At 41.6% G+C, this 18,285-nt stretch overlaps 1 protein-coding gene across 2 annotated transcripts in view; it reads left to right on the top strand.

The window, feature by feature from the left end:
* HOOK3 (hook microtubule tethering protein 3) overlaps nt 1–18,285 on the top strand; it is a 118,756-nt gene that overhangs the window by 59,238 nt on the left and 41,233 nt on the right. For both annotated transcript variants that reach the window (XM_089670862.1, XM_089670861.1), the window contains 4 exons: nt 2,787–2,988; nt 3,081–3,191; nt 3,745–3,832; nt 4,966–5,035. In XM_089670862.1, coding sequence (XP_089526988.1) covers nt 2,787–2,988; nt 3,081–3,191; nt 3,745–3,832; nt 4,966–5,035 — 471 coding nt within the window. The remainder of the gene's footprint in view (nt 1–2,786; nt 2,989–3,080; nt 3,192–3,744; nt 3,833–4,965; nt 5,036–18,285) is intronic.

Here is an 18,285-nt window from a genome sequence, read left to right as displayed (position 1 = left end):
CATAAGGGATAATTGTATTATAATATATGTATAAAATAGGGAATCAAGTTGGTTAGACTACATTCTGCATCGGCTAGTTATCGCATGATATTGAACCGTCTCTATTTGTTCATTTATATCGATCTGTTATGTATATGCAGCAATCTTTGTTTCTAAAAACATATCTGTATATATAATATGAACAAGCATTTTTTTCTAAACTGATTCATGAGTAGCTGTCATCCTTGCAGTGGTGGTGTGCTTGCCTCTGATAAGTGACTCTTGACCTTATGTGGTTGTAGTTACTAGTTTTGAAGACTGCTCAGATCTTGTTTAGAGAGATTCCACTATAGCTTCCTCTGTAGATGTGTCCAGTTTGAGCTATGTTTATGCGAATATAGACCCTTTTTTATCTGCTTTTAGCTTAGGTGTCAGTGCAGTTTTACACCAGTTTAGCACTTGTCCAGTGGGTTAGTACACTCTTTGTGGTCCTTTTGGCTATAAGAAAATGTTTCTATTTAGTCCGTGCATAGAGAGTACTAAGGCAAGCCATAGATGATGCAGTCCGTTTTAATGAGGGAATCCCTCCCACGGAGACGGAGCCATTGTGTTCTCCCAGCAGTGGGATGAGCTGTCCCTTCTGAGAGAACACAGTGACTATTGTTAGTGGCTATAGCCACTGGCAGTAATCTCATGTAAAAATCCTACATGCTGGTTGTACCCTAGTTGTACAACAATTGCATTGGGTACAATCAGCCTGGCCATGTATGGTTCGAATCTCGGTTGGTCCCTGCTAAACTGGCCGAGATTTGAACCATCTATGGCCAGCTTTAATGTAACTCGTGTAATATTGGAATTCCTGAAACTGTCAGAATATAGTGCTAGACAAAATCTCCAGTGTTAGTTTTCAATATTTTTGCTTTACAGTCTAGTTATAATTATGACATCATTGCAAATCAGTTGAAAATTAGTTTGAAGCAGAGAAAAGCAACAGGTTTTCTTTAATGTTTCCTTCACCCACAGCACATACTCCCCTTTTCTGTCATTCCATCATTCTTTTTAGCCACCAGGAACAAAAAAAATACTAGATACACCAAGGTATGGATGAGCATGTGGCTTGCTCCTCTTCTTCCTATGTGACAGTGCTGGGTTTGGTAATTGCCCCAGCATTGTCATTCATGGGGAAAGGGGATGGACAGGAAGATGATCCTATCCAGAAAAGTGAATGGAGCAGCAGGGGAGCAAAGAAACGGAGTATGTGCCGCTCTGCAGGATATAATTTAAAGCAAACCTGTTGCTATACCCTGCATGGAATAAGTACAAGTTTAGCTCCAGTTTTACATTTTAGACTTTTTTGGTATCTGGCAGATTGAGCAGCATGTGGTTAAATTTTTTGTTGACTTCAATGGCAAGATTTTCTAATTAAATCTTCTAGTTGCACCCTGTTACTGTAGCTATGACAGTGGCAAATCATGCTGTTATTCTACCCAGAGTAAAACTCCCTAATGTAGGGTAAATTAATGGTTGGAAAATCCAGCTACAAGAATATCTTGCCATCCTTTCTGCTTTCTCATAGAGGCTGCTGCTGGTTGGTGATTTTGCCCACTGCTGCTCTCTCAAATCTGAACTATAATTTTTGGTTGAAGATTGCGCTGTCTGTAGTAAAGTGGCATCAATATTACATAGTATTACTGTATTTCTAGCCAAAGTTAGAGCTGCTTTCTGGTTTATCCCTGCTAAGAAATTGGTTACCATATGCCTCCTTAGTGAAAATGGTTGTCCACAGCTGACATGGTCCGTGAAAGGAAAGTGACACTTACAGCAAAATAGCATTTAGTGCCCTTTCAAATATATGCGAATTGGATGCGGTTTGAACCGCATCCAATCCACATGACATATGAAATACCATTGCTTCCTATGGTGCCTGTTCACATATGTCTGGTGCATGGCTGGTGCCAATTCAGTGCAGTTTTAAAAAGTGTCATTTCCGATTTCTGAGCAGTGGCTTCAGGTTTAGGTGTGGATTACAGGCTATTGATAAGATCTTGACCTAATCCTGTCCTGAACCTGATGTAAACCTGACATGAACCTGTGAACAGCTACTGTATCAATTAGCTGTGGAACCTGAGCTTCAGTCTGCTCTGGATTGAAGCTCAGGTTTCACATATGTGTGAGTAAGCTCTTAAAGTTAACTTGTCATGAGAAATATTTGGGTCAAAATGACATACAGGCAACTCACATTTTCAGAAGCACAGGTTTGTAATGGCATTCTCCTTGTTTCTGGCATGGCAGGGTTACTTTAAGAAGTTTAATGATATAATGAAACTGTTGTATATGGCTCTCCTCCTTTGTATTGTCCACTTAAAACTTGCAGACCAGTTTTAGTGTCCGTTGCTTCACCTTTTATTAATAATATGTAGCGCATCAAAGAATGGCAGCTTGCATCTGAAGCTTCTCACACAGATATTTTGAGTTTGTGGCAAGTTCCCTTTAACAGCTTGTTGGCAGTGGAATGTTGTATGATGTTACTTCTATTCTTGCTGGGGTAACATTTTTGGTCTTAAAATTATGCATGCAAATGTTTCTATATTAAATAACACAAAAAACAGCGCAAAAATTAAATACATAAAACTAATCACAAATATTTATTTATTTGTGATTAGTTTTATGTATTTAATTTTTGCGCTGGTTTTTTGTGTTATTTATTATTGGTGGTTTTCACTGGTGCACAGCTGCATAATTGTATACTTTCTTTGATTGGCGCTGGGATTTTTTTAGTTTAAATGTTTCTATATGTATTTTTTCAGGCATTCTTCTGACAAAGTTACCAAGTTGGAAAGTCAGGTTGAGTCATACAAGAAAAAGCTGGAAGATCTAGGAGATTTAAGAAGGCAAGTGAAGCTGCTAGAGGAAAAAAACACCATGTACATGCAAAACACAGTCAGCCTAGAAGAGGAGCTCAGGAAAGCCAATGCTGCTCGAAGTCAGCTGGAAACCTATAAGAGACAGGTATACCCTATACGCTCATCTTCTTTTAGGTCTAATAAGTGCACCATTACTGTTCTTGCTTTTAATTGCAATATATACAACTTTGTAAACAGGTTGTTGAGTTACAGAACAGACTATCAGAGGAATCTAAAAAAGCAGACAAGCTGGAATTTGAATACAAGAGGCTGAAAGAAAAAATAGACAGTTTGCAAAAAGAAAAGGACGTAAGTAATACCTGTGGCCTTACTGATTTTTAATGTAAAGGATTTCCTATAATGCGCCCCACACACACGTATGTATTGCATTGTTTACCTTTAAGTAATGTCTGTGTGACCTTCACATTTTTACAAGTTTTCTCTTTCATTTTTCATTTATTTTATCAAATGTAGAGATTTATACATCAGGACCTTTTGGCGCGATATATTGACCTTTACAGGAAATCTGCCAACATTTTTAAAGCCCTAGTGTCCAACATGCGGCCAGTCTGCTCTTCGTGTGGAATAATCACCTAGGCGATCCGAGCAGAAGTGGGAGCGGGTACCTACCAAAACTAGGTATCCATTCCCTGAGAAAAAAAACATAAAAAGTTCCAAATACGGGGGGGGGGGGGGGGCAGTGGAGGTAGAAGAAAAGCAGAACTTACATTTTGTAGATGAAGTTTCTTTTTAAGCTGATCCATAGAATTTTGCATTTTTCTGTGTAATGTTTGAATCTGTTATTACAAAGGAAGGTTGCCCAATTGACCCCAGATCCCTTATATTTTTTTTAATGCCACAGAGACTGCGGTCAGAAAGAGATTCTCTGAAGGAAACTATTGAAGAGCTGCGATGTGTGCAGGCTCAGGAAGGTCAGCTTACCACAGCAGGTAAAACACCTACAGCCTGTGACTGTTTTCTGTGTGGTGTGCCGACTGCAGAAATAGAAAAACAGTTGTGTTAAGGGGGTTTACTAAATGCAAATAGACTGTTCACTTTTGTAGGGAATTGATCCAAGAGTTTAGTGAATGAGGTGGAGCTCTGCTGATTTCCATCATCCAATCATGTGCAAGCAAAAATGCTGTTTTTTTTTTTTTATTTTTCTTGCATGTGATTTAGTGTACTTTACAAAGTGAAACTTCTTCACATTTATTTAGCTCTGGGGAAAATGTCCTTGCAAAAGTGAACTTTCTTTTTTATTTTTCCAACTTCCATTGCAAAGTGAACACGATTTTTTGCTTTTAGTAAATCAACACCAACATGTATGTAAAATGTGTGTGTAGGTATATATAAACTGTTGTGCTGTATAATTACATTGTTAGGCTGAAAAAAGACACGAGTCCATCTAGTTCAACAAATAGAAAAAAAGAGAGCCTTCAAATACACAATCCTATACCCAAAGTTGATCCAGACGAAGGCAAAAAGCTCCAATAAAGCTTGTAGGCTTGAAGTTGCTTCTCTGCCCAACTTCCCCATATAGTTCATATGTTTTTTGTTTCTATTTCATACACCACCAATGCGGTTTAGTTGTTGTCCACATTTCTTTCCAGGTTAGAGCAGATGACTTCTTGGCCCTCAATAACAGCTCACTATATCTGACATTGGCTGTTGACTAAACATCAGAAGAAGTGCCTTGCTACTGAAAAGAGCCCTTGTAAACTGGAGAACTTTTCTAGAGGACTCAAAGGGATTTTTTTATGAAGCCTAGAGAGTACAAAATCTGATGCAACTCTGCATAGAAATCAATCGGCTTCCAGGTTTTATTGCCAAAGCTTAATTGAACAAGTTGAAGTTAGCTCATTGGCTACCATGTACAGCTGCACCAGATTCTGAGTGACCAGTTTTAGTAAATCTCCCCCATAGTGTGAGCTTGCACAATTAATGGACTGATTATTTAAATTATAATCCATACATATTAAATATTTAAACTGTTAAAATGTATTAGAGTCTTTCTATTAGCAGTCTTTTTTTCTGTTTATTTTTACAAAGTATTTGATATTGATATATGTATTTTCATCATCAGGCTTGATGGCTCTAGGTAACCAGGAGCCAGCGGACAGTCTAGCTGCAGAAATTGTTACACCAGAAATAAAGTAAGTGTTGGGTCTATCTCCTTTCCAAATGCTTTGTATTAACTTACTAACACAAAGTAATCCTCCTTGTTTTAAAAATCTTCGTAGAACTGGTATCCCTGTTAGAAGGGTGGTACATACATTGAATTTGTTTTGAAATAATGGTGCCGAAGATACTCAGGCATCATCAGTCAGTGCCATTTTTAGTATTTTAATTCTTATGTCTAAGGGAATTTTGCTTGCGGTCTTTGGAGCTTTGTGAAAAAAATCCTAGGCATAGGATCAGATTGCAGGACATTTTAGGTGATCACAAGCGCAAAAAAAAAAAAATTCTGATAACTGTATGCATTCTGATAACTGTATGCATTTAGTACATGTAGTGATAGTATTCAGCATATGAATTCCCCTGTTAATTGTGCAGTTTTTTATATAAAAGTTTCCATACATTTACATGCAGACCAAGCTGTCAAGCAAAGATTACATTGATAGAGGTTAGAACAAACTAAAAAACTGCAAGAAATACTTATAACAGTAACAGTAGGTCCTAGTTCACATATGTCCATTTTTGGATGTATTCTTAAAAGGCTGCTTCGCATGACCGCAGAAGTATCATGGATTCCTATGTAGGGTGTCCACATAAAAGCCCTACATCCGCAGTGTGTTTTTGGAAAAGGGCCATGTGCGAGTTTTAGCAGTGCATTCTGAATTTTCATTGCAATAAAGTTCAACAGGACATGCATGTGAAGGAGAACCGCAAAAGATTTGCATCAGCATCTTCAGGTTATACTGGCATCTACAGAAAAAATGGACACTGACAATTGAAAAACAGCCCCCACAAGATAGCCCTGCCCACAACCAGTATTTTGCTAGCGTTCTTAAGGGAGTCTATGCTTTTTTCAGCTCTAATATTTTCTGCTTCTTTTATAAATGTTCTACGATCAACATCTGCTGGTAGATTCATGCCGGATGCAAAAATTCTGGAGGTCATCCTAGTCAACCATCAAGCACAGGTTTTCTTGGTTCATTGCTAACTATTATTGCCTCTGCGATGGCCCTGCATATCTGAAAATGTCTCCAGTCATCAACTGCTGATGGTAGATTCAGGTTGGATATGGAAAATTTTGGAAATCTATCCAGTCAGCCCAGTTTTGCATTTTATTATCTATACCAATGTTCTCTCTGTGACAGTACTGTAGTCTGTAGTGACTGTCTGTGGTCCAATTCACCTCAGACTCTGCTATTCAGAGTCTGAGGTTAATTGTCTGGTGGTTTCCTCGTGGAATTCCTCGTGGAATTCCCAGTCCAGAGCTGAGGAATTTTCCCTGTGCCCGCCTCTGCAAATTGCTGTTGTGAGTGCCACAGGCATACATTGGCATAAGGTTTCTTCTCTTTAGGTACTAAGGATACGTATGTGGTATTTGCTACAGTAGCAGTTGTAACTGGCTGGCTGTTTTTGTGTGGGGAGTTAAAATTCCCATTTTTATTGTGCCTGCTTTTTAATCTATGTATTTTGCAATTTGACTACATGGGTTAGAACTCTGTTTTCTACTGCAAGCAGAAAAGTTGGCGTTTTATTTTTCATGCCCCACCCTTCTTAGTTGCACTTGAAGACCTAGCTTTAAAAGGGAAAGGAACACATGCGCCCATAGAGATTACACATCTCCAGCCTCCTGTGTCACTGGGGGCAGAGTTGTCACGTGTGTCTGTTGCTTCTTAGTTGGCTCTAGAAGCTTGGCTTTTAGGAACAATGAAGGTGGAAAGGAGGAAGCGTTGTGGCTGTAAGGGCCTTAGACAGGCTGCAGATGGAGAAGTGGCTCTATGCTGGTGCAGGCCTGGCTACACACCCCACAGTTGGATAAGTACTTGTGGAGTTACCATTAATGCCTCCTGCTGCTGACTTACAAAATCTTCTTTGGATGTCACGTATGATCTGGTACCCATAAAGCAGAGCCATTTCAGATGCAAGTGTTGTCTGTAGTGTTCTCAGCACAGTGCTTCACCATGTTGTTTTCAAAAGGTCAGTGGAGTTCCTTTCCTTTATTTCTCTCTGTAGGTGCTAAGCATTTTTGGAGAGCACAGTACTGACCAGAGTTTTGTTACAAGCTTTCTCATCTGGGCAACCTAGAGATTAGTTTGTGTGTCTTAACCCTTAGCATTTGTTTAGCCTTTACTGCTCCTTACAAGCAGAAGGGGGTTCACTCTGCATATGCAAACGACGCACAGAACTTAGTTTCCCTTTTCTCTTGTGTGTAAGGGGGTTCTTTATGGGGAGGACCTCTGAAACATACACTAACATTTGTTTCGCTACTTCCTGCTAAATGTGACAGACATTTTGCACTTCTATGTCATCCTGGACCCTCTGTGGATCTGTTATCTGGCTGTTTTCAGTCAGTGGCTATTACCCCCAAATTTCAAGAGATTGTTTCCTCAATTCAGTTGTCCATTCTACCCATCAATTATTGTAATCAACGGCTCCTTTTACGAGTTTGATCGTTGGCCCTTGTCCTACACCAAAGCATGTTACAGAGTGTTGCCTTTAAAAGACCACATCATTCTTGTAGCTGTACCTTCTCAAACCTAGCTGGTCAAATTCCATTTTAAAGAGATATCTCCACTACTGCATTTGATCCTTTGTTAATAGCATATGTGGACAAATGTCTGTAACGTTTAAATTTTTGCTCTGACAGTCTGCTAAATGCTCCCCGGTTTGCTTTGGAATGGATCTCATGTCTATAGACTTGTTGAAAGTGATGGGCTGTGAAATTGTTGTATTCTTCCACATGATCTTCAAGGGACAATGCTTCTTTTGGATTGATTCCAAATACTTTGTCTAGGAGGCTGCTGACAGCAAAAGTACTGTTTCCTCAGGGGAAGAAGTCTATAATGCAGACTGCGCAGTAATCCCATTTTCAGATTATTCAGAAACATTCCTTTTGTTCACTCCCTCGACATGGGAGACTCTCCTGGCTTTGTTCCATGTCCAACTACAAGTCTTTGCGCTCAGTCATAAAAAAACTCTCAGACAGGGTTGTTCCCTGTATGTGCCCCCATTTTTCATAGTGGGGGGTCGTTTATTAACCTTTTATGATTGCTTACACATCTGGCATCTCCAGTGCTAGAGTTCAGCAAATTGTTTTGAGGGCTACAAAATGTAGTTTCACACATTTATAGCAGATCTCAGTTCAGCCCTCTTGGACATCTGTCCTCAAGGGTTTTAGTGTCTCAGTTGCTACAGTAATACAGTTTCTAGGATATTTTCTACTTTACTATCCTCATTCTAGTCCAGAAATTAGAGAGAATACAGCAGGTCTGTCTTCACATGCCTGCAACAGGGAGACTTTCTGGCTACTGGGATCTGTGACCAGATCCCCTGCTGAATCGTAGCTAAATGGGATTGATATCAGTGTTTCGTTTGTGTCTGCCGGACACGTTATCTCTATAGGTGGCTGGATGTAAATGGACTCTGGACTACTACATCTGGTATGTTGTTTGATCTCCATGATTTTTAAATACAGCATGGAATGAACAAGTTGGTGACATATTGCAATATCTTTTTCCATTCTTCAAGGACGACCTCTTTTAGAGCATGGATGCTGGCTGGACAGTGATGCTCAACTTGTCTCTCTCTCTCAGAATTCCCCATATGTGTTTGGTTGAGTTCAGATCAGGAGACATACTTGAACGCTGCATTGCTTTCACTCTGTTCTTCAGATATGCAACAGTGGCCTTAGATATGTGTTTTGGATCATTGTCATGTTGGAAAAGTGCATGACGACCAAGGGCACGTAGTGGTGGTAACAACATCTATTTCAATATAGAGCAGTACATCTGTGAATTCATGATACCATCATGATACCCAACACCAGCAGCACTTATGCAGCCCTACAGAAGGACACTTCCACCACCATGTTTCACTGTAGGCGCCATGCATTTTTCTTTGTACTTCTCACCTTTGCAACACCATACAGTTTTAAAGCCATCAGTTCCAAAAGCATTTATCTTGGTCTCATCACTCCAGAGTCCCAGTAGTCATCTTCTTTTTTCTGCATGGCCCCTGGCAAATTCTAGGTGGGCTTTACAAGGGGCTTCCTTCGTGGGGCGACAGCCATGCATGCCATTCCTCTGCAGTGTACGCCGTATTGTATCACAGGAAACAATCACCCCAGTTTGGCTTTCTACTTCTTTAGCTAACTGCAGTGAATTTGCATAGCGATTTTCTTCAACCCTTCTAATCAGAAGACGTTCCTGTCAAGGTGTTGATTTCCATGGATGGCCTGGATGGTTGCAGTTCCATTTTTGTTAAATTTTTGTATCACTTTTGCTACAGTATTCTGACTGATAAGTAAAGATTTGCTGATCTACTTGTAGCCTTCACCTTTCATGTGTAAAGAAGTTATTTTCTATCTCAGGCCTTGTGACATTTTTCTTCCATGTGGTACCATTGCTGACAGCATGAAATAGGAAGGGGTTTTCTTTAAGTAACGTCCTTTTATAATCAGCTGTCTGCTGGACACCTGTTTAATGAATATTTAGACTCACCTGAATTCTTGTTAATTAGGATTTTGTTGTCTAAAATTCAGCTTTGCTCCTAATGCAGGCCATACATGGGTCGAATTCCAAACAAATTTTCTTTAGAAAATTGTAAATTTCGTGCATTTTTGTAATCCGATGGTGCCTTCATTGATTTTGAAAGTTCAAGTAAGCCTTCAATTTTACCTCATGTTGGTACAGAAAAGAATTTTCGTAGCCAAGAATTTATATTTCTCACAAAATTCTCCCATCATTGATTCAAAATTCGTTCGCTTTTAAGAAAATTTCCAAGATGCCTAATCACTCAAATTCAATGGTCACATGAAAATTGTCTGTTTCTGTGACCCACTAATGGTAAGAAATTCGAAGGAAAATTATTAGAAAAGATTTTGAAAAGAAAATTCTTTTGGAAATTCGACCCATGTATGGCCAGCTTAAGACTTTTATTGGGGTGTATTCATTTTTGCAACATGGTCTTGAATGAATTTGTTAGGAAAAATACTTTTTTAGTGTGCAAATTAACAAATCTTGTTTGAGTCAATGGCCCACATTTGTGGGAATATTTTGTTTATGACATTCACATCAGTCACTGCCCTCAAGGAGCTTACAATCGAAGGTCCCTCATTCACATTCATACATACACATACTAGGGCCAATTTACCGGCCAGCACATTTTACGCTCTACTTTTCACAGGTAGACCTTTTTATGTTTGTTTGTTTTTTTTTTTGTTTTTTAATCTGACAGCTTTAAGGGCATTAGTGATCCTGCTGACACTAGTGATTCTGCCTTTTAAAACTGCCTCAGCAGAGTCCATGAAGTACAACTCTATCTTACCTAATGGAAGTTGCTCCCTCGTTGGCTGAAAAGTTCCAGAATCTCAAATGATTGTCAGGAAGAAGCCACAGGTCAACATCTCAGTGCTTCAGCCATCAAGGAAGCAAAACTATAGGGGAGGGTAGGCTGATTCTTTGTAATTCCATCACCTGGGAATTTGTGTCTTGCAACAGAATTGCTAGTGTGCCGTGAACCAGGAAAAATAAGTTCTTATACTAAGGCTCAAAATTTCAAGTCCGAGCTACTAGTCAGGCCTTAAGAGTTACCCACCACCAGTTGCCGCACCCCCCCCCCCGGCCCCCCTTCCATTTCCACCCCTAAGCACGCCCTCATAAATTATCTCATGGAATTACACTGTTAAATGTTTTATGCAGAATAAAGTTACAAAAATAAATATTAACAACAATGTACACATAACAAGAAAATAAGTGCTTTACATCAATAGGGGCATCACTGCTGAGGCACTAATTTTCCTAGTGGTGCCAAAGCTGAGGCACTATTCCTCCCACTGACATCAGTGATGGGGCACTATTCCTCCCACTGACAGCAATAATGGAGCACTATTCCTCCCACTGACACAATGATGGAGCACTGTCCCTCCCACTGACACCAATGATGGAGCACTATTCCTCCCACTGACACAATGATGGAGCACTATCCCTCCCACTGACACCAATGATGGGGCACTATTCCTCCCACTGACACCAATGATGTGGGCACTATTCCTCCCACTGACACCAATGATGTGGGCACTATTCCTCCCACTGACACCAATGATGGGGCACTATTCCTCCCACTGACACCAATGATGGAGCACTATTCCTCCCACTGACACCAATGATGGGGCACTATCCCTCTCACTGACACCAATGATGGGGCACTATTCTTCGCACTGACACTCCGCATTGGGCATTGTCCCTTTGACTGATACCGATGACAGGATATAATTCCTCCCACTGATACAAAGATGGGGTGTCGAATCACAGAGGTATGCCGTTCTGGGCCCTGGAGAGGTTCTTACTTGTGCTGTCAGTGGCTGTCATCCATCCGAGTGAAGTGTCCCCTTTCCTCTCCCTGGGTACCTGAGCTCCTTATCCCTCTGTCAGCTCCAAGAACAGCTGTGCCATGCAGGGTGAAATGTTGGGGTCCATCGGGATAAGAGCGGCTGCTGCATACCAAGTCACACCCATCCTGTTCCCATACATCGGATTGGAGCACCCTCGGATTGGTCAGAGAGTCAGTGGAGCTCGCGGCCCCGCCTGCGCTGGGGAATAATATACAGCACAGTGTGCGTGCCACTGCCTGTTTCCTGTCTTGTGTAGAGTGTCAGCACACACTCGCCCCCACGTTATTTCCACTCGCCAAATGCAAAACGGCAAGTGGAAATTTTGGGGCCTGCTTATATCATGCTGTAATGAAGATTTTTGATGTGCTATTTGTATGCTGTGCCTGTCAGCATGATATAAGGGAATGATTTGCAACAGACACAGTATTACTGAGCTGACCAGCTATTCTCTTGTTGATAGAAATCAAGATAAACTGTTGAATAGTTGTGTTTTGTATTTATAACAGCTTTTCATGGTATTACAGTAAATAGCTTTTTCCATGGACCACAGTTCTTCTTTAAACATGGAGAATTGTATGTTCAGCCTACATCAAAGCTATCAAAGCAAGCGAAAAACATTGCTAAAGGGTGATGGAAATCAATATAATAATCTGAAACCCTTTTCTATAATTCCAAATCTGTGACATACCATACATTGCACAGCTAACTGTCAGTCTTGAAAATAAACTCCGCCAACCACTAAACAGCATCTAGTACATTTGCACAGATAAGTTCAAACTGAGCCTAAAAAATTCCCAGGCCTTCTCATTTACAGCTTGTAATGTGGCTTCCATCCAAGCAGTGAGCAAATCCCAGTGCATTGATGAAAATGTATACAAAAAGATTACAACTTCAGTATTGTTTGTTTTGTGTCATTTGTGTTTTTTCTTCTCTGTGGAAGGTAGTACTAACATAAACTACAATGAATGCTGAAACTGTTTTAGTCGTGGACTTAATCATCCAGTGCTTATCTGTTCCTGTCCAAAATTTATGACGCTGGCCAGCTTTTGGAATGTGCGCACATAAAGAAACTCACACTGACACCTTTGGTCTGTGAAAACTTCTCTCTAATTTATTGAAATGAAACCGTGAGTTTATGGATGAAAAATGATGCGAACATCACGTGATAACAGCATAAGCATTATATTAGTCTTTGATTGGTCACTTTACACGAAAACAATCTCCGTCATGGTATAGGTGTGATCTTCTTCAGTCTTATCTTAAAAAGAGAAAAACATTCTTTTGTCTTCCAAATCACACGATGGGAGGGGGTCTGTTCCTGTGAGCAAATATTTCTTAAGCAAGGATTTCTTAAAGTACCACAAAGCCCAGCAGGCAGAAAATATTCACACAGCATATATATTCATGCTAAACATTTATAAATATGTGGAAAGAAATAGTATTAAAGTATAAAAGTAAATATTTATAAAACTTATAGAAATAGCGTATATATATATATATATATATATATATATATATATTCAATAGGAAACGAAATAGGCATTTTACCAAATCCATCACAGTCCCCCCTTAGAATGACTATTTTACTCTGTCCCTATAAAGCCTAGCTCATCTGTCCTTATGTACCTTGGAACTCTTTTATGCTGTACGTTAGACAAGTGATGACTATTTCATCACCTCCCTTGCCACAGACTTTGTACATAAGGAAGTCAGATGCTATCCCTACAAAATTGTGAGATTACTGTTGGCGGGGAGGGACCGTAATGGGGTATAAGGTTTTCCTTCATCTATCATATGGGGATCCTCTTGCTCCTGGTTCAGGCAGGTAGGTGTTCTGTTGTCTACAGCTTTGCTCATCAATTTCCTCACACATGGTATAAGACAGCATACAACCAGGACCAGGAGAATCAGAATTATTAGTACAGTTACCCCTATTTGGGCAAGTATCTTTTGCCACCCACTCATCCAACTGAAATATTGATCCCACAAGTCTGTGATCCCTGAATTCTTTTTCAACTCAACTGACAGATCTTCCAATTTCTTCATAGACAGAGTAACCTTACCATTCGAGCCAGTATTGTCAGGAATATATGTACAACATGTTTCGGTTCCTTCTATCATTTTACAGACACCTCCTTTTTCTGCTAAAATCATGTCCAGAGCCATTCTATTCTGGAATGTCATGTAGGATGTAGGGGCTAACTGGTCAACGATTCCTTGAAGGGCATCCGTGGTGTAATTCACAAACTTCTGTTGGTTGTAGTATATGTAATTTATCTAATCTACATTTTTATTAACAGTTATCATGGGAATCAGGGATTCAAAACCTGCTTTACTTGGTCTCTGGGTTTAAATTTATTAGACACCCCCCTTGGGACTCCAATGGCATCTATATACACATGTGGGTCAAAACTACCAGAAGGAGCTTTTTGTTTCCTCCTACGGCCAGGCGTTGGGTTAGGGATATTCTCTGCTAGGATGTGGAGAGGCATAATGGCCTTTACAAGGGCATACTCACCAGTCCAAATCCCTTCCAATCTTATTCTAATCTTTTGGTCCCCAGTAATCATCCATGACACATATGTATACCTGGTCACTACTATCAGAACATGCTCGTTGTGTCAAGATCATATAGATTACGGTCATAGCACCACATGGGATCTGTACTACAGAAATCAAAGGTGTAAATAGCTACATGAGTGTTGGATGAGTTGTACCAAAATATAGTGGTGTCACCTATTTCAGTGATATCCACCTGTTGAGCCTCTGTCAGACTCATTAGAAAAAGGATATACAACATAGTTGTCATGGTGTAGATGACGCCTTTCCCTCAGGGTTCGGGACTTTCTTGCAGTGGGAGGCGTGTATCCAAGTGTTCTTCCTGGCCACCTTGTCAGAAGGGGCTGTGGTCAGCAGAACTTGGAATGGACCATCATATCTTGGCTCAAGGGAATGTTTCCTCATAAATGTCTTTACTAATACCCAATCTCCGGGTAATAGGCTGTGAGTTCCTGTATCTGACTCAGAATCTGGAATGGAGAAAACACTTGGACATGGATACGGGTTAATTCACGTGATAATACAGTCACATAATCAGTTAACACATCAAATTGTAATTGCAACTGTTGTGGAAAATAACAACCAAATCTGGGGGCTGAGCTAAACAAAATCTCATAAGGGGATAGGGAGTGTTCTCTCTTGGTGTGTATCTGACACTAAATAGGGCAATAAGCAGACTGTCTGGCCAACTCATGCCAGTCTCTTGGGCTACTTTTAGCATTCTTTCTATTTTCCCACTACTTTGGGGGTGATAGGGGGTATGGAACGCCAGAGTGACTCCTAATGCCGCCCATATTTCTTTGGTTACTGAAGCTGTGAAAGCGGGGTCCTGGTCACTCTCTATCACCTCTGGAAGCCCATATCTGCATACAACCTCAGTGAGGAGTTTCTTCACAGTTGTTTTAGCAGTCCTGTTAGTTACAGCAAAGGCCTCTGGCCAACTGGAAAACATGTCCAACACCAGTAGGGTGTACTCAACCGCCCACTCTTTGGCATCTGGATATGATCAATTTGTATCCTTTGAAAAGGGTATAGGGGTTTGGCCAAGTGTTTCTGTGGTGTCTTCTCTGTGCGTCCCGGATTGCATTTTGCACAGATGGCACATGTTCTGCAAAAATTGTTCGTCAATGTGGTGATTCCAGGCGCTATATCGTACTTGTTGATGACAGAGTTCATGAGGCTCTTTGACAGATGGGCTGCTCCGTGTGCCCACTGGACTACAGCTGGAAACATATTCTTGGGTAAACAAAGCCTCTTGTTGCACTCAAACAGACCGTCTTTGAGAATAGCTCCTCTCCGTCTCCAGTTTTCTTTTTCTTCTGGACTTGCTGCTTCTTGGAGTTCCTTGAAGTAGTTTCTGTCCACAGGTAAGGTCTGTAAAGTGAACATTGGTTCCCACTCTCCGGTCACCTCTCCTTCCATTTCTGGTGGTCCCATGGCCGCTCGTTTTGCCGCCAAATCTGCCAGATTATTGCCTTTGGCTTCTGAAGAGTTTAATTTCCCATGAACTTTTACCTTCAGAATAGCCACTTGAATGGGTAGAAGGAGTGCTTCCAGCAGTCGTCCAATGGCTGCTCCATGTCTTATGGATGTACCTGCCGCAGTCATAAATCCTCTTGCCTTCCATATGGGTCCAAAGTCATGGGCCATCCCAAAGGCATATCTGGAGTCTGTGTAGATATTGGCCCTTTTTCCTTAATTCATCCGGCATGCTGTTGTGAGTGCTTGAAGTTCAGCTCCCTGTGCAGATATTGCTGGCGATAGGGCTCTTGCCTGTAGGACTGTGTCTTCAGTAGTGACCGCAAATCCTGTGTAATATGTGCCTCCTTCATCTGCATATCTGGAACCATCAACAAAGAAAGTGAAGTCTGGATCCTGCAGAGGTGTTTCACTCACTGTGGGGAGATGGAAGATTTCCATTTCCATCACTTCAAGACAATTATGAGGCTCAGTGGCTCCATCATCCTCTCCACTTTCTGCATTACCTTCATTACCCCCCTCAGCAATTGGGAGGAGAGTGGCCGGATTCAGGGTTTGGCAACGTAGGAGAGTGACGTTATCAGGAAGGTGGAGGGAACACTGTAGTCTAAGATGCCTCGCTGTGGACAAATGTTTAGGTTGGACTTGGTTTAAAATGGCAGCAATGGCATACGGTGCCAGAAGAACAAGTTCATGTCCCAGTACGATATCAGAGGTCTTATCCAGCAGAGCTGGAGCAGCGAAAACTGCACGCAGACACAAGGGTGCTCCTCTAGCCACTGGGTCTAAACGGCATGAGTAGTAGCCTACGGATCGTAGGCAGTCTCCGTGGGACTGGGCCAATACTCCTGTGCCATGGCCTTGGCGTTCAGACATGAACAGTTTGAAAGGTTTCTCGTAGTCTGGTAGACCTAGGGCTGGGGCTGAAGAAAATAAGCGTTTTAGAGCCAAAAAATTGGAGTCGGCCTCTTTGGACAGATGGAAGGGCTCAGACTTGAGAGCATCGTAGAGTGGTTGCATAAACCAAGAAACATCAGGAATCCATGACCTACAGTAGGATATGAGGCCAAGAAAGGCATGGAATGGCTTCTGGCCTAAAGGCCTCCTCCGTAAGATGCCTTGTTCCATGTGAGAGGCAGTGGCCCAAGAATACGACTGTTGTAGAGCACCATTGCAACTTCGGTTTAGAGGCCTTACAGCCTTGGTGTGCCAAGTAACATAGTAAACTCTCTGAGGCTTCTTCAGCCGTGGGCAGGTCATCAGCACAGAGGAAAAGTCATCCACATATTGAAGAAGGACCACTGCCGAATGTTCCTTTTGCCACGTGCCCAGTATGGTGGTCATGGCTTTGGCAAACTGACTCAGGGAATTTTGCGCCCCCTTGTGGCATAACTGCCCAGGTGTATTGCTGCCCCTCATGGATAAAAGCGAAGAAGTATCTGCAGGGAGGATACAAGGGAACGCTGGAGAATGCATTTGCCAGGTCCACCACGGTGAATTACTTTGCTGTTGGAGATACCCCTGTGAGTAAAGTGTGGGGATTTGGAACGATAGGTGTCTCTAAGACAGTGGCTTCATTCACTGCTCGGAGGTCCTGTATCATCCTGTACTTCTCTGGTTCTCCTTTGGGTGTCTTCTTTTCTTATCGGGAACAAAAGCGTATTACATGGAGAGGTACAAGGTATGAGTGCACCATTTGCCACAAGGGACTTGACCTGCTTCAAAATGGCCTTGGATTGCGCCGGTTTCAGTGGGTACTGTGGTTTCCTGGGTAGGGGAGCTCCAGGCTTCAGTTCCACCATAATTGGGGGTACCTTTTAAACGTCCAATATCTTCGGGTCCTGTGGACCATAGACAACTTGGGATTCTGCTCAGCACATCCGGTGCCACGTAGAATGTACCATTGACTTGTAAGACCGGACACACTGGGTAGAGGCGGCTCACTCAAGGCGTTGGCCTTCCATTTGTCTAATTCGGTGTACCAATATGGCCGCCTCCAGGAAGTGTACTGGGCTGGGCAGGAAGGGACAAAGCAGGAGCAGCAAGATGGCTGCCATCAGGAAGTGTACTGGGCAGGGCAGGAAGGGACAAAGCAGGAGCAGCAAGATGGCTGCCTTCAGGAAGTGGGCTGGGCAGGGCTGGGGTGGTGGGCATAAAGTAGGCAATAGATGAAGGGCAGTGCTGTCCCTCCCCTCCTCCACCCCACATTCCAACATAGGGCGGTGGTTTTAGCACACACTTCCATTTACAATTTTGTGATACAAATACATTATACAATTGCCATTTTCCTGAATTTCTTCCAACTATCCTTCTTTATACAACACTTTTCCAGTTCTGTACCAAACTTCTGTCACGTTCAGCAAACCTTTTTTCACATAACATTCCTCTCTGTTCCTACAATGATTTATGCCAGTCCTGACCTTCAGCTTACAAACTTTCGCTACTTTAGATAACTGTTTTAACTGCTTCACTTCCTTCACAATATGACATGCCAGTAATCCTTTTCAATATTTTAACACATTAATGGTACACATAAACAGTTTTTTTTTTTTTTTTTCCCTGTAGCAATACCTGTTCTGTCCACTACTCTTTGTGGATAACTTCGGCTACATTATACCAAACTTCTTGCTGTCTTCAGCACGTTTGTCAACTAAGACATCTTTCTTCTCTTTTTTTTTTCTCATACCTCCTTATCTTTGATTCCACATACTTTCTAACTTAACTAATCCCTTTAACATACTGCTCCCCCTCCCTCTGTGCAACCAGGTCACGTGCTAACATTCCTTTCTAGGGGTCTTATCA

The sequence above is a fragment of the Staurois parvus genome, unplaced genomic scaffold (assembly GCF_062004578.1).
Source record: "Staurois parvus isolate SC_StPar_1 unplaced genomic scaffold, SC_StPar_1.0 ptg000096l, whole genome shotgun sequence".
NCBI lineage: Eukaryota > Metazoa > Chordata > Amphibia > Anura > Ranidae > Staurois > Staurois parvus.
Note: the sequence above shows the minus strand (reverse complement) of the source record. Positions and strands in the feature narration are given on the sequence as shown.